The 13,862-nt window shown below is 39.5% G+C and overlaps 2 protein-coding genes across 4 annotated transcripts in view; one reads left to right on the plus strand and one right to left on the minus strand.

Moving 5' to 3' along the window:
- The window catches only part of LOC127367186 (ankyrin repeat and IBR domain-containing protein 1), a 32,665-nt gene extending 27,339 nt beyond the window's left edge, over positions 1–5,326 (plus strand). For all 3 annotated transcript variants that reach the window (XM_051406841.1, XM_051406843.1, XM_051406842.1), the window contains exons 18-20: positions 501–612; positions 1,294–1,337; positions 2,047–5,326. In XM_051406841.1, the coding sequence (XP_051262801.1) occupies positions 501–612; positions 1,294–1,337; positions 2,047–2,955 (1,065 nt within the window). In that variant the 3' untranslated portion in view covers positions 2,956–5,326. The remainder of the gene's footprint in view (positions 1–500; positions 613–1,293; positions 1,338–2,046) is intronic.
- A 104-nt stretch (positions 5,327–5,430) lies between these two features.
- On the minus strand, positions 5,431–12,970 carry zgc:110410 (uncharacterized protein LOC553618 homolog). Its single transcript, XM_051406859.1, has 11 exons — positions 12,896–12,970; positions 11,799–11,921; positions 11,310–11,478; positions 10,832–10,910; positions 10,322–10,375; positions 9,946–10,036; positions 9,761–9,798; positions 9,042–9,129; positions 7,231–7,320; positions 6,591–6,638; positions 5,431–6,026 (listed from the first exon to the last, which is right to left on the minus strand). The coding sequence occupies exons 2-11, from the start codon at positions 11,901–11,903 to the stop codon at positions 5,874–5,876; spliced, it is 915 nt and encodes a 304-aa protein (XP_051262819.1). The 5' UTR covers positions 11,904–11,921; positions 12,896–12,970; the 3' UTR covers positions 5,431–5,873.
- Between the last annotated feature and the right edge of the window lie 892 nt (positions 12,971–13,862).

A 13,862-nucleotide genomic window follows, 5' to 3' on the forward strand; every position in this document is an offset into this window, starting at 1 on the left:
TGTAGAGGTTTACATAATTTATAACCTGGACTAAACATGTATTTGTAATTCACTCAGTAAATAAGTATTTTATTTACTTTACTTTTTAATAACATAACTTTCAGGTTTGCCTTTATTAAACATGTAGAATTTCCAAACATCTGAATTTTAGTGCTTAATTTCTAATTCCCTTCCAGTGAGTATGTGCTCTAGACTGGCGCCTAATGACTGAGGGCTTGGTTTGGAGATGAAAGGGCTTGAATAAGTCTCTAGGTGCTGATCTTTCCTGGAACAGCAAAAGCAAAGCAGACTGCTTCACAACTTGAATCAAAGTTACAGATTTGACCTATGAAATGTTTAGTATCAAAACAAATGAAATATAAATCAAGGAAAATGTGCAGCTGTGATATGTTGATAATGAGAGATAGGGACATTCTGACAGGAGAACGGCAGGATAAGAGCATTTCTTTAAATGAAGCAATAGTGTTAATCGAAGTGTTTTTAAAAAAAATCTTTTTAAGGAGTACGCAGAGTTCCAGTACAGACGGAGACATAGGCAGCGGAGGCGAGGTGACATGTCCAGTCTCCGTAGCAACACACCCGACCCTGATGACCACAGTGACAGCATTTCAGGTACTGGAGTAGACATACAAGACTGTCTCTCAGGAGTTTCTAATCTTTTTCTTAGTGATGGACTTTCTTTATAGCACAGTTTTGCCTTTTTGTAATAAAACATCGGTGATGAACAAAAAAAAAAAAGATAACATGAATATGTAAATGTAATCTAGTGCACATGCCAACTTTTATAATCAATGATAAAATGATACATATCCATTAAATTAAACTACATTGATCCAGCCATCCTCTCTCAGATAGTGATACACTGATTGATACACAACCCAAATTAGGGTACAGGCCCGAACTTTGGAAAATCACAACTGCTCAAGTTCAATAAGCCAATATTTCTAATCCATCAGTCTTGTCCATCACCGTGCTGCTTTGTTTTTGGCTGTGTGTAGTGAAAGATGGATGGGGTTTGCAGTTTTGAAGCCAGGCAATGGGTTCTGTTGTGCCAAGGATTAATTAATTTAAGATACTAAATAAGTGAATTTCTGGGAAAAATGCTGAAACCATGTACTCTGCGAGGTTGCTATTACTTGATAATTTTTTCACTCTTCGCTAAAACTAAGATGACTTTCCTAAAAGTGGTAATTATCAATGGGTTAAATTGCTGTCGAAGTACTGCTGTAGCGATTCAGTATAATGACAATATTTTGACTGTGGGCGTCTTTATCAATTTCTTTTTCTACAAAGACACACAGGATGTTGGAGGTGGACGTCGACAAGGTCCTCTGACGGTGAGTGCACAGTTATCATTTTTACCTCAACTCAAGGCTTACAGCGTTTGAAACTTTTCAGACAATGTAAAAGAAAAGAAAACAGAATTACTGGTCAAATTATGATGAATAAGGAGTATGGACTCACCTGTCATCCGTCTAGTAAAATAAACCGATTTAATGAATGTACAAAATATGTATTTATCAGTGAGCCACACCATTCACTGGGTGACATTTTCCTATCAAAATGGACACAGCAGCTGAAAATCTCCTAGTGTTTGCTAAAACTACAGTTCGTAGCTGTTTGAGATGATAATGATTCTTTTTTGTTTTTTGCCTTTTTAAAAAAAATAATACTTAATAATTGTGAATAGGCTCGGGGATGACGGCCACAGTTGGGAAAGTACATACTGAAAGACAAACACAGCTATTCCTTTTGTTTGACCACAATAAAAATACACAATATCACAAGCCTTATCTTTTACCATTGTTTTTTAAAATGTAAAACCTCAAACGCACACAGCAAACAGCAGCAGCTATTATTTTTCTTGTCTGCAGGTGACACACAGCATGTCTACACCTGCAGTCCTAGCCTGCTGCTGCTTTGACCTTACTGTCCTATAGGTTGGGAAGGTTGGACTTGAACTGCAGGTGTGACGCTGCTGGTACTCTGTAACTGGATGATATTAGTTCATCCTGCATCGCTGACACTGTGTACTGTGTCTTGCAGGGTCTAGGTTCTTTGGATGACGATGACCCTAATATTCTACTGGCCATTCAGCTGTCACTCCAGGACTCAGGGATGGCAGGGAGTGGGTCCAGCCATGACGTCCTAGCCAACGAAGCCTCACTTGGTGCTATCGGCACCTCCCTGCCTTCTAGGCTTGAACAGAGTACTCCAGGTGTAGAGGTCCTCTCCAGAGCTTCCCTAAGCAGCTCAGAACTGCTGGAGCTGGGAGATAACTTGGCTCGACTTGGCAACATCAGCAGTCAGTACTCCGCTGCCACTGGTGTCCACACCTCTGTACAGCACTGTGACAGTCACCACCGTGTCTACAGGGCTTCTGTGCCAATACCAGTGGCTCAGGGTGGCAGCAACTCATCAACAGGCCTCTTCTCCTCTTCCAGTGACACGATAGATTCGACAACATGCGGCAGCCACGACCCATCTTCGTCCTCCATGTTGGCAGCAAATGCTAACCTGCTAGGCAACATCATGGCTTGGTTCCACGACATGAATCCTCAAGGTATCACCCTGGTCCCTTCAACCTCCTCTGACACTGACTCAAACCTCAGCGCACTCCATGCAGGCGGAGGTGGGTGCCTGCAGGATGATGAGAAAGGCGGGGCCGTCCTAGCTGAAAACAGGAAACCTCAGGAAGTGATGGCAGATGTGGGTTTCTGCTCACAGAGACTGAGCAACATGGAGGAGAAGGAGTGTGCTGTACCTGAGAGGCCGACCCAGTTAGATCTAGTGGGGCTTGACACCATCCCACTACCTTACATGGCCACCCTTGACGCAAGTGGAGACCATGCCAAACGGGGAGGCCATGTCGACACTCCGCAGTGTGACTCCATATCCGATCAGCTGGCCAGCACCAGCTCGTCTGAGTGGGAGGACCAAGTGCACTTGGTATGAAGTGATTGGCTGAGATGGGAGGGAGCTTTTTTGGAAAGGCCAAAAAAACACTATAGATTGCAAATTGAATATAGTTGAGGAATATTTGTTGTAGCTGTTCAGATGGTATGTATACAGGATGAAGAATGTGTTCATTGGAAAGTGGGGGAAGAAGTATTTAGTGTAGTATTGCAGTTAGATCGGTTATATGCATTTACTGTATTGTCAGTCCCCCAACAACCAGCCCTCCTGCAAAGAAAGTACTAACTGTAGGAAAGATTACATGTCATTACAATTTTCAAGGATATGTTTCCTAAAATAATTGTGCAGTGAATATGTTGCTTTCTCTGAAAACAATTTTAAAGGACATAAGAGATTAAGAGACTTAAGCGTAGTGCAGGTATTTGTTTTTTCCTCCACTGGAGTAAAAGCCTACTGTATGTGTCTGAATCAGGTCTGAGGGAGGTTTTTCAACTGTACATATGAGCAGATTAATATCTAGCTCCAGCATTCAATCTGTGGGGTACAGGCTGGAAAGTTGTCTCTTGCACCTGTCCAAATCTGCCTACTTTATAGGTGCCAAACACTGACGAGCAAAAAGCACAATTTGCAGTCACCAAGTGGATTCAAAGCAAGTTGTGCCTGCTTATTACAATCTCAACAACTCAGCTAAACTTAAATGTGAAAGTCTCGAGCCATATTTTTGTTTGAGATTGCGGCTGAGATATATTTTCAAATCTCACTATCTAAAAGCTGTGGTGTGCTGTTTAAATCTGTAGTGAAAGACCACAATGGTTTAGTACTTCGTTTAGTGAAACATTCACACAAAACAATTTAGATTCATTATTCTTCTAAAGAAAAGTTGGTGGCCTGCTCAAAAACATTTCAAAATTGAGAAGACAATGGTTATTCATCCCAAAGCCTCAGTCTCACTTTCAATGGGAAACGTCTTGTGATCTTCAAAAACCACAAACGTTGACAGGCCCAGAGTGGCTGCTCAGTGACATTCAGTTCAGTATGTTCTGAATCCCATTGTTGCTTAAATTAATGTTTGAGTACTGCAGCTGACTGTGGAGCATGACAGACTAAGTAGACAGTGAGTGGTCTTGTTTATACACTGTGGGAAAGGCCAGTGAAAGAGATAATCAGGCAATCACATTCAGACTTTGGTGAATTAATTAATCAAGCCCAAGTCACTGTAATTTATCTCTGGGTTCTATTTAAGTGTTAATGTAAGCAAAGCCTTGTTAGAGCTCTGCAGATGTCCCGGGCTGCAGGGTAATGCATGGAGAATTCATGAATGTGTATTGCATCTCAAACACATGGGGGGGACCATGTCTTTGAAACGGTTCTCTACGCATTTAGAGATATAGTGCCTTTATGTCAATCACCATTATTTAATTATTTTTCACACGTTTTTCTGAGTGCTAATTACACAGTATTTACAGTGTAAACAAAACAAACACCTGTTACCTTAAAGTTATTTCTCTCATAAAGTTTATAGTGGGCAAATATGAGATCTTAATTTCTTTTTTTTTCCATCAAAATATTTGTAGCATGAGGCTTTTTGTTGGTTCTAGTAGTATTATGTTAATAGTTAACACTGATTTTATATGATTTGGTATAATGGGTTAATGTCAAATTTCAAATCTTTTCCAAATATTTTTTATTTCTTTCATTTTTGTGTGCAGAAGGGCTTCTTGACCCGCATTTTGAAACAGTTGGTTTTTCTGTGGTTTAGAAACTAAAATCACTGTATTGACTTTGGAATGAGTTGACCTACTGTATGTGTATCATGTATCTTATCTGAAGACACTAAAATGGAGGAAAGTTGCAATATAAAGTAGGTATTTATTTAAAATAAATCTGATCCATTAAAGAAGATGGATTGTGAATAACCAATATAAAATGAAACACATTGATCAGTGTTTTACCTGTAAGACCTAATTATGTTTTTGCACAGACTAATGTCTGACTGAAGTAAGTTAGCTTTTTTTTTTCTAGCAGACGTATAGAGCCACATTAAACCTAAGGATAGTGATTACTTTAATAAGTGTCTTGAAGTTGTGAAACTGAGTGCCATAGGGTTAGGTGAGCTTGGTTAATGTATGTGGGTTAAACAGGATATAACATATGTGGCCCTTTTTGTGTAACAGTTTGCTGTGCATGGAATGGGTATAATGGAATTTGTACTTCCTTTGTATTTCACCAATACTGTCCAGGTGATTTATTTTAAAATGACATAACATTTTGTAACTCATTGAGGTTTTCTATTGTAAAGCAACTAATCCTTGAAATGCTATTTGCACTTTCATAGTCTATACTTGATACATTCCCTCTTTATATGAAAAATGTTTGATGTGTAATGCCAATAAACTGTGTTGAGTTTTAATGGGTTTTTTTTATTATTGTTATTGAGATACCTACATTCTAAGAAAACATTATATATTGAAGAGAAAGAAATCACAGCACCCACTTTTATGGGAGTGTTAGGACTGACGAATGATGTCCTTTAATGGAGTTGGTTTGGTTTCTGGTTTAACTACAGAACAAATGACAATGTGATCTTCCCAACAGCAAAACTGTATCAATGTGGCACAGATCACAGGATGTCTGAACTACTTTGCACATTATAATATTACTGCAAAGTACTAGTAATTGATCAGACACTTTGAATTTACTTTAAAGTTTCAGTTTCTTGCCACAGAAAATTGAAATTAGCACTTGAGTTAAAGCTAAACACATGAATTATAAGTAAAAATACATGCTAGTGTGGTATAAAAATCTAAAATATAGCAAAACATTTTGTACACAGCATATTGCTGTGCATACAAACACATCACATTCATCTCTGCTTATGTAAGTATGATGTTTGTGGGCTGTGAATCTAGATACATGATGTACTGAACAGTAGGGAGACTTGTCATGGAGGTTGAGTGTTAGCGGCAGAGCCTGATGAGCTGCAGCAGCAGGAGGAACAGGGAGACAATGTCCAAATAGAGGTTGAGTGCAGCAAACACGTACTCCTCAGGAGAGACTTCATACTTCCTGTGTTTCCCACCCAGGATAAGTTGGGTATCAAACACCAAATACTGCAGAAAGAGAGATGAGATGCTTCAACACTGAAGACAGCGTGTTAGTGTGATGAAAGAGACAGAGAGCCGGTTACAAGAATCGGTGTGAAAGAAAACATGGGCAGTATTTCTTTATCTTTGAGAGAGGGGACTGTGCAGATAAAAAGGCCATGTAAATAATCGTGTAGTCAGAGTTGTGCAGCTGAAAATGTGTTGTGACTTGCTGCTGACAGCCTGTTCAGCTCTGTGTGCAGTCGCAGTTTGTTCCACCAGCTGACTGGATGGGTCACAACATTTGCTGTTAATGCCAAAGGCACGCAGAGAGGTGGCTGTGAAAATGAAGCCTACTGCTGTTAAGCGGTGCATAATTGAAATTAAAGGGCATGAGGACATCAGAGTCTCTCTCTATACACTAACTACTGTGACAGTCACTGGAGGCAGGCTGCCTGGGCCTTGTACATCGCATTCGCTCACTTGACATTAAGCCATCTTTAATGATGGTTTCTTTCATTTTAAAAGGTCATTTTCAGTTTCAAATCTACCTGTGTTGCAGAAAAACATATTCTGTCTGAGTGTACTTACTAAAGAAAACAGCAAGGTTCCCAGGCAGGCGTACAGGATGTAAAGATACTGTGGAAAGAATCAGAAACACAAAATCAGCAGAATTATTGACTTTTTATTCATGTTTGATTACTTCTTTCACAAATCAAATATGGGTATGGGTAATATGTTGCTAAAAAAAACTATTTTACCATTTAGAATGAATTGGTTTTTTCTATCTAAGTATAATGATACAGCTGGCTTTGTGTGGACACAATAATTCAGCCTCACTGTATAACCCAGTAGCAGAAAAAGTAAATATGATAGTAAAGGCTGATAATGGGTGAACACTATGCTTTTTCGCTATGCTTTGTTTATTTTATTTTCCAGTCCAGTTGTGGTTGTGTAAAAATAGCAGTTTAAAATCAATAGTATTCTTATTTCTGCAAATTCCTTCCTTAAACACTAAAAGCCACCACAGTCTACAGCAGCAACTCCTGAGAGGTTTGAGAGTGCACGCTCTCCTTTGTAGTCTGCTCAGGGCACAGGTCATTGCCAGTACATCCTGTGGATAAAAGCTATGAGGCCGTACTATCTGCCTCTAACTGCACACCACTGCAATTCATTTCAAACATGTTCTCACTGCAAACATGGGTGTAAACACAGTGGCTCCTTGATTTACCTGCGATCGGAGGATTGCACAAAGCATGGCAAATGAAAAGATGGTCCAGGCAAACACCCACAGGCTCCCATTTGCTCCGGTGAAGTCCCACTGGTGCCAGAAAAGTGAGAAGAAGAGAGAGACAGTGAATGTGATGAGCCTTTTAAACAGAAAACTGTAGATAGAACATCTCTCTTTTACACTCATCATTGCCATAAAAGCCAGGGCGCTCAAGGTCGTCTGCATTGCAGCTGTGCTGTGAGGCGCCACAGATTACTAAATGATGAAGACACATTGCAGTCCAACACACAAGAAAATCCTAACGATCCTGGATATAATGATGCAGGATAATTAATCAGCAAGCTGCAACGCAGGCACGGAGGAGGAGAGGTGAGGTGGCCTTTTGGCCTGCATGCCCTTTTCAGATAGACTGAAAAAAGATTGCAGGACTACAGGATAATCACTAATACTGATCACCTGACAAGCTATGAGCTGAACACGCAAGGCTGCCTGTATGACATTTATATCACAGTGACAGAGACAAAAAAGCTCTGCACACAGTGTGATCTGCAGAGCAAGAGGTGCTGGATTCTGCAAAATGAAGACGATGAAATAAAAAATAAAACAAAACGGCTACGGTTACGGCCACTTTTTCTATTCATATCACAGTATTCCCATTCTACAAGCAACTTCAAAGCTTCTTTCTACGGGTTAATGAGCAGAGAGCATTTAAGGAGAGATATATTCTCAGTATAATCATTAGACACCTGCTTGCCTTGTCTTATCCAATCATAGCAGTAGAAATAAATGTCTGCAGCTCCTTCAGATGAAATAAGTGGCAAAATGTGTGAAATGCCAAACTCCATTTAGAGGCAATTAATAAGGACTCTAAATGCAATTTGAATTTGGCCTACATCTATTTCACTTGTCTAATTTTTTGCCCCACTGACTGTATGATTACTTTTGTTCTGAATATGAGCCTTTTATTGAAGCAGCATGCCAAACTGCCAATGAAGTGATTCTAAAAGTTGAATAAACCATTGCAACTTTTGAATGTCACTTACACAAGCAAAGCTATTTTATATGAAGTGAGTGACATCAATGGACACTTTGTGTCTGTACTTTTTGCAAAGAATAAAATGATGAAATGATCTGGGAGGAGAATCTACTTTAGGGTCCACTTTAATATCAGAGCTGCTCAATTACTGTTGTAATTTTTAGATTAGATTCTTAATGAGAAATCAAGAATGCAAGTCAACTGGATTTTCTGCCTTTTAAGTGTATGTGCATGCCTCTGCACAAAACGCACCAGAAATTACCTTTTCAATATTAAAATATATCTCAATGGACGAGCATCATGTATCCCTGAAAGGGACTTTTGAAAGATTAATCTTGTGTGTTTGCTTTATTAGAGTGGAAGGAAATACAAGATAGGAGGTATTTAGCAAATGACAAAAGGCTGCAGGCCATTTCTGAACTCAAGATTTATGGTATGAACCTCAGCCAGCATGAGGACAGCCCAGAGGCTTAACTCTGTCCCACCACTGGACATGAGGAATTAACTTGATTGACAAATACACTGATCTCAGCAGTAATCATGGACAGCAAACTCATCAGAGTTTTAAACCTTTGCTGGTGACAGCATATAGCAAACACTGCATGAGAAAGCCTGGCCAACCACTCAGCTTAACACTTTTCCTTTAACTGCACAGGAAACACAGCTCAGAATATGGACATTCACCACTGACTGCATAGCAGAAGTCGCCACAGTTTATGAAATTTCACTTTTGGCTGCCGTGCAAACTGAGTTCAGAGTGTGTGACAGATCATACCTTTGACTGCATAGCAAACAGAGTCAAGGCGAAGGACACCAGCGCTGTTGCCCCCACAGCCCACAGAACTGCTTCGGCTTCAAAGTACCTGCAGACAGAAATATCAAACAGATATGCAGTGGGAAAGACACCCCACAGTATCATGTCTACTACTAGTCAGCAGGCAGAGTGCATATAGTACATGAACAGTAGGGTTGTGTTCTACCCTAAAAGGGAAACATTACTTTCTTATAAGAAATTTGATATTTTTACATTTAATAGTCTGTATAATGTGTCTGATGGCAGGGACCCCCCTCTGGACGTGCATTGCATAATGTATTGCTTATTTCATTGCAGTTACAGTACAGCTTCAGTTACGGCAATGTCCTATAAATATGATAATTTCAATGTATTATTGATAGCCAGGCTTCAACTGATGCCTTTTTCTGTCACAGTGACAAGCTGCTAAAAAAGAAATGTCTCACAGATGGAAACAGTAACTCGTGTTTACACAGGCACCGGTACAGAAAAATTGGTTTTTAACTATTTGTAATGCTTCTGATTTTTCTTCAGCTGAAAAACCATTCTAATTTAGTAAACCAGCACTGATAACATCTTATCGGGTTTGATGGCTTCATAGCTGGCATCCAAAACGCTACCAGATATGCATCAAATAGGGATATTATTGTGTAAATGAGTCAGCATCAGGTGGGGATTTATCCTTGGAAACAAACACTCACACTGCCACAGAGCCAAGCATCAGGCCCTCTGCAACAGTCTGAGTGAGAGAGAGAGAGTGAAAGAGAGAGAGAAGGGGGGAGAGGGAGAGACAAATGGAAAGTAAATACATGACAAAAAATCTGTGAAATAGAGCAGGTGTGGTGGGGGTTTAATTTGATGCCTGGCTAGTACTGCTTCTACTCACAAACAGGCCCAGGGCGATGAAATTGAGGGGGACTCGACGGCGGATGTTGTCACAGCAGGACAAGACCACAATGAGCACTATCGTCACTCCCCTGTTTCACAGAGAATATAGAGTGTATCGTAAATAGCAAATAAACAGGCTATGAACAGAAAAAAGCACTGTGTTCAATATGTGAATCCACTGAGTGCATTATTTATGCACAGTGTAGCTGGCAGTTTCTTGGATTGAGAGTCAGACTGGGGTGACAGTTTGTGATTTACTTCCATGGAGTTCCAGGAGAGTAACTCACCACCAGGAGATCTGTAGGTGGTCAAATGAGTAAAAGAATAAAGTGTGCAGCGTCTAGACAATCTAACTGAATGGTTTGACAGCTTACATCATGGAGTAGGTGAACCAGAAGTTTTCCCATGTCCATCTCCTGAGATCGTACCTGTTATTCAACAAAAAAAAGAAAGGAGTGTTTAATAGAGGGACCATTTATTTCATAGTGGCAGTAAAATTATTATATTAAATATTAACAGAGGACAGGGCATTGTGCACATGGGAGCTGAATACAATTCATGAAAAGAAATGACTGCAGATGTGTTCAACCACATCCATTACACAAAATACATAAAGCTTTCAAATTACTGCAAGCAAAAATATAATGTGGCAGAATTTTCACTTTTATTCTCTACCATCTTGTCTCATCTCACATATTTGTGATGATTTAAGCAGTGCTGGGTTGCATGCAAGTTTTTGGGGACAACTATGGTACTTGTGCTCCTGTGTGATGTTGGGTGCTTTTACATGCTGACAGACTACACTAAATGTGGATAGATGAATAGGTTCCTGACATGGATTCATCTCTTTTTGGAGGGAATTCTCTTGTATAATGGTGCCTCACCAGTAAAGAAAAGTGCAGATGATCCCGACAGTCACAAGCAGCTGAATCATCAAGGTCAAGTAGACTTTCCTTATGAATCCTGAAAGAAGGATACAGACACATAGAAAGGTAGACAGACAGGAGAAATATAGACAACAACAAAAACAAATGGAAACAGACTGATAAAGATAGCCGTTGATAGGGTTGTTTGTGCCGCATAACATTTCAGAATGGCTCTGTTTTCATCAAAACTGCATTTCATCCTCTCATTTAAAATGATTTGTGTTGCGTGGGAGGTGACGAGCTAAGGCAGGGTACAGCAGAGATCAGAAAACAATTTTCAATTTCAAATCAATTTCGAGAAAACCCTGCAAAGCAAATGAGGGAGTAAATATTGCGTATCCCTTTTTCAATTCTGACTATGCAAACAAAAAATATATTAGCTTCTCTCGATTTCTGTTTCTCCCTGCGCCCATTCCTCACTCCCTACAGTCCTCACCTCTTCGTATGGCAGCATCACTGAAGCTACTATCCTCTATGCCCTGAGAGTAGTCAGGTGGAGCGTGACCGTACTGCTGGTTGCCTCCAGCTGCTGTCAGTTCCTCAGGCTGGACCATGTTATCATAGTTGCCAGGAGGGGAGACCACTGCAACATTCCCATTCCCTACCTGGTTCATCCAAACCAACAAAAACACAACAGGTGAAACTTCTAGAAAATTCTGCTTTTGAGCATAAATCATGAATTGTGTTCTTTTTGAAGTGCATTAATGAAAGAAAATCAATCATGTGTAATCAAAATTGTTTTAAGAAGGATTTAGGATGATCAAAGGCTGGTAGTGTGTGTGTGTGGGTGTGTGTGTGTGTGTGTGTGTGTGTGTGTGTGTGGCTAATGCTAAAAGTTTGACAAACTGAATAGGAAAAAAAACTCAGCTCACCGCCTCTCTTTTCTCATGTGGGCCAACAAAAATGTTCTAATATTTCAACTAACCTGATAGCTCATGCCTGTGTAAGAACTGTGTCCATAGTCCTGAGGATTGTACGGAGGAGGGTTAGCTCCATAACCACCATTGTTGCTGTCTTTAGTTTGCTCCATTCCACCAAAACCTGGCAACTGAGCAGAAAAGAAATGTCAAAGTTACAAGTAAGTTAAGGTCATGGCTGAGACACAAAAGTATTCTTATTGAGCCCCGTCAGCGCTTTCATCAGTGATGGTAATTGGGGCAATGTCAGTGTGGAACAAATAAATGTGTAATTACAAAATGATGCATCACACAAACACAGAGAGCCATCCATGACTAACATTCATAATTATGGCCTTAAGTCTCCATTTAATAGAGCTGTATGTATATTTAATGGCCAAATAGGTTGTGGTTAATTGATCTCAAAGGAAAGGCAGTTGTCATCAAGAAGAACAGACATACAGTCAACTCAGGGATCCTATTTTATACATAGTGAAGACATAAGAGAAACAAAGTAAGGTCCTCGGTTTTGCATTAATCATTAAAGAAATTAAGTTATAGTTAGCCTCACAACGGCCAACTCTGTATGATAAGAAACTGTGGTGAAGCAATAACTATACTGCTTGTAGATTAAGAACTGAGTCCAGTATCAAGGATATATTAATATATTATATAATATAATATATTATCAATGCATATAAATTTGTTGTAAATTCTCTGGCTTAATAAATAATACACTATCACTATCTATACCAGTTATTAGTAACAACTTTTGAACTCTTGGCAGTGACAAATCATCTGCCATCTACAACCACATTTTGTCTTTCAGTTCCTACTTCAAGTTCGTAAACTCAGCTCCCCAAAACTAAAACCTGTCATGGACAGAACAAAGTTAAAATATCTTTAAAAATACTTTCAGATATTTGACTGATATCAAGTTTTGTTTCGTTCACCTACATAGCCAGGAAGGCTTGAACATCACTTCTGAGATAGGATGAATAAAGCTCTTTCAAAAGCACCCCCCCATGTTTTTCAAGTTTTCAACAAGTGATCAATTGTTGTTTGATTTGGGTCTTGTTCACATAAATGAATTATTACAGCTCTAATCCATTAAAATGCGTCTTACCTCTGCTGTGACGGCCCAGAATTTGCCCTGCAACTCTTCCTGTAGTGTTAGTTCACCTACAGGGCAAAGTCTACCTGCTATCAGTTGGTTCCCACAGAGACAGGACTTTAGCTCCAGGGGAAAGGCTGTATCCCTCATTAGGCTCAATGGGATATTCAGATGAAGTTCTTAAAATGTCATTAAACCAACCAGGCTGGCACTTTGTCAGAGCAAATTGTGTCTTTACCTTTTTCTTTTACTAATACATATCCACACAGGCCTTCAGAACCATTTAATACTGGTGCTTTCACACACTTCACCAAAGTTGAATTACATTTCAATTCCCTGTAATGATACACCATTAGCCTGCTATGCGTGATAAGCCTGTAACATTTCATCTTGTTTTAGAAGAAAGGGCAAATACAGCACAATGGCACCCTTTGAAATCCTGTGAGTCACATGACCTTCCTGACTCACCTGGGTTACAAATTGATAGCAACCAGCCAGTGAGAGAGAGACAAGTGAATGATGAACGGCATCAATCCAACCTACACAAAGGGATTATGGGTATTGAGTCAGAGAATAGCTATAGTCCTACTGTATGCCAAAAATATATGTAATATGGGTCAACACAGTCTTAATGCCTCTCCGTGGAGAATCGCTACTGAAAGGATCTAGTGAAGAATTCCTCCATGAATTACAAACTAGTCCAGGATGAAACCATTTTCTATGAAGAAAAGCAAAGTGCTCAAGTAAATGGTAATTTCCACTTCTTAGCCTTGATTACACTAAACAATTAGTGTTTTAATGTGATATTTAAAGTGATTATGCCTCAGATACATAATTAAATACTGCTTCTTTATTCATAGTATGGATTAACAATCAAAGAATCCAACAGACCTTGTACCTTATGTACAAACAATCAGCAATGCAGCAATGAGTGTGTCAGCAGTTGAAGGTAAGGTTTTATGGTATAATGTTGCCAAAA

Source organism: Dicentrarchus labrax, unplaced genomic scaffold (genome assembly GCF_905237075.1).
Source record: "Dicentrarchus labrax unplaced genomic scaffold, dlabrax2021, whole genome shotgun sequence".
Lineage (NCBI taxonomy): Eukaryota > Metazoa > Chordata > Actinopteri > Moronidae > Dicentrarchus > Dicentrarchus labrax.

Coding starts and splice junctions, on each gene's coding strand:
- zgc:110410 (XM_051406859.1), bottom strand. CDS start 11,903: ATGGAGCAAACTAAAGACAGCAACAATGGTGGTTATGGAGCTAACCCT. Junction 10,376..10,831: donor ATCTGCACTTTTCTTTACTG/GTGAGGCACCAT, acceptor GTTGAATAACAG/GTACGATCTCAGGAGATGGA. Junction 6,639..7,230: donor GTGCAATCCTCCGATCGCAG/GTAAATCAAGGA, acceptor TTCTTTCCACAG/TATCTTTACATCCTGTACGC.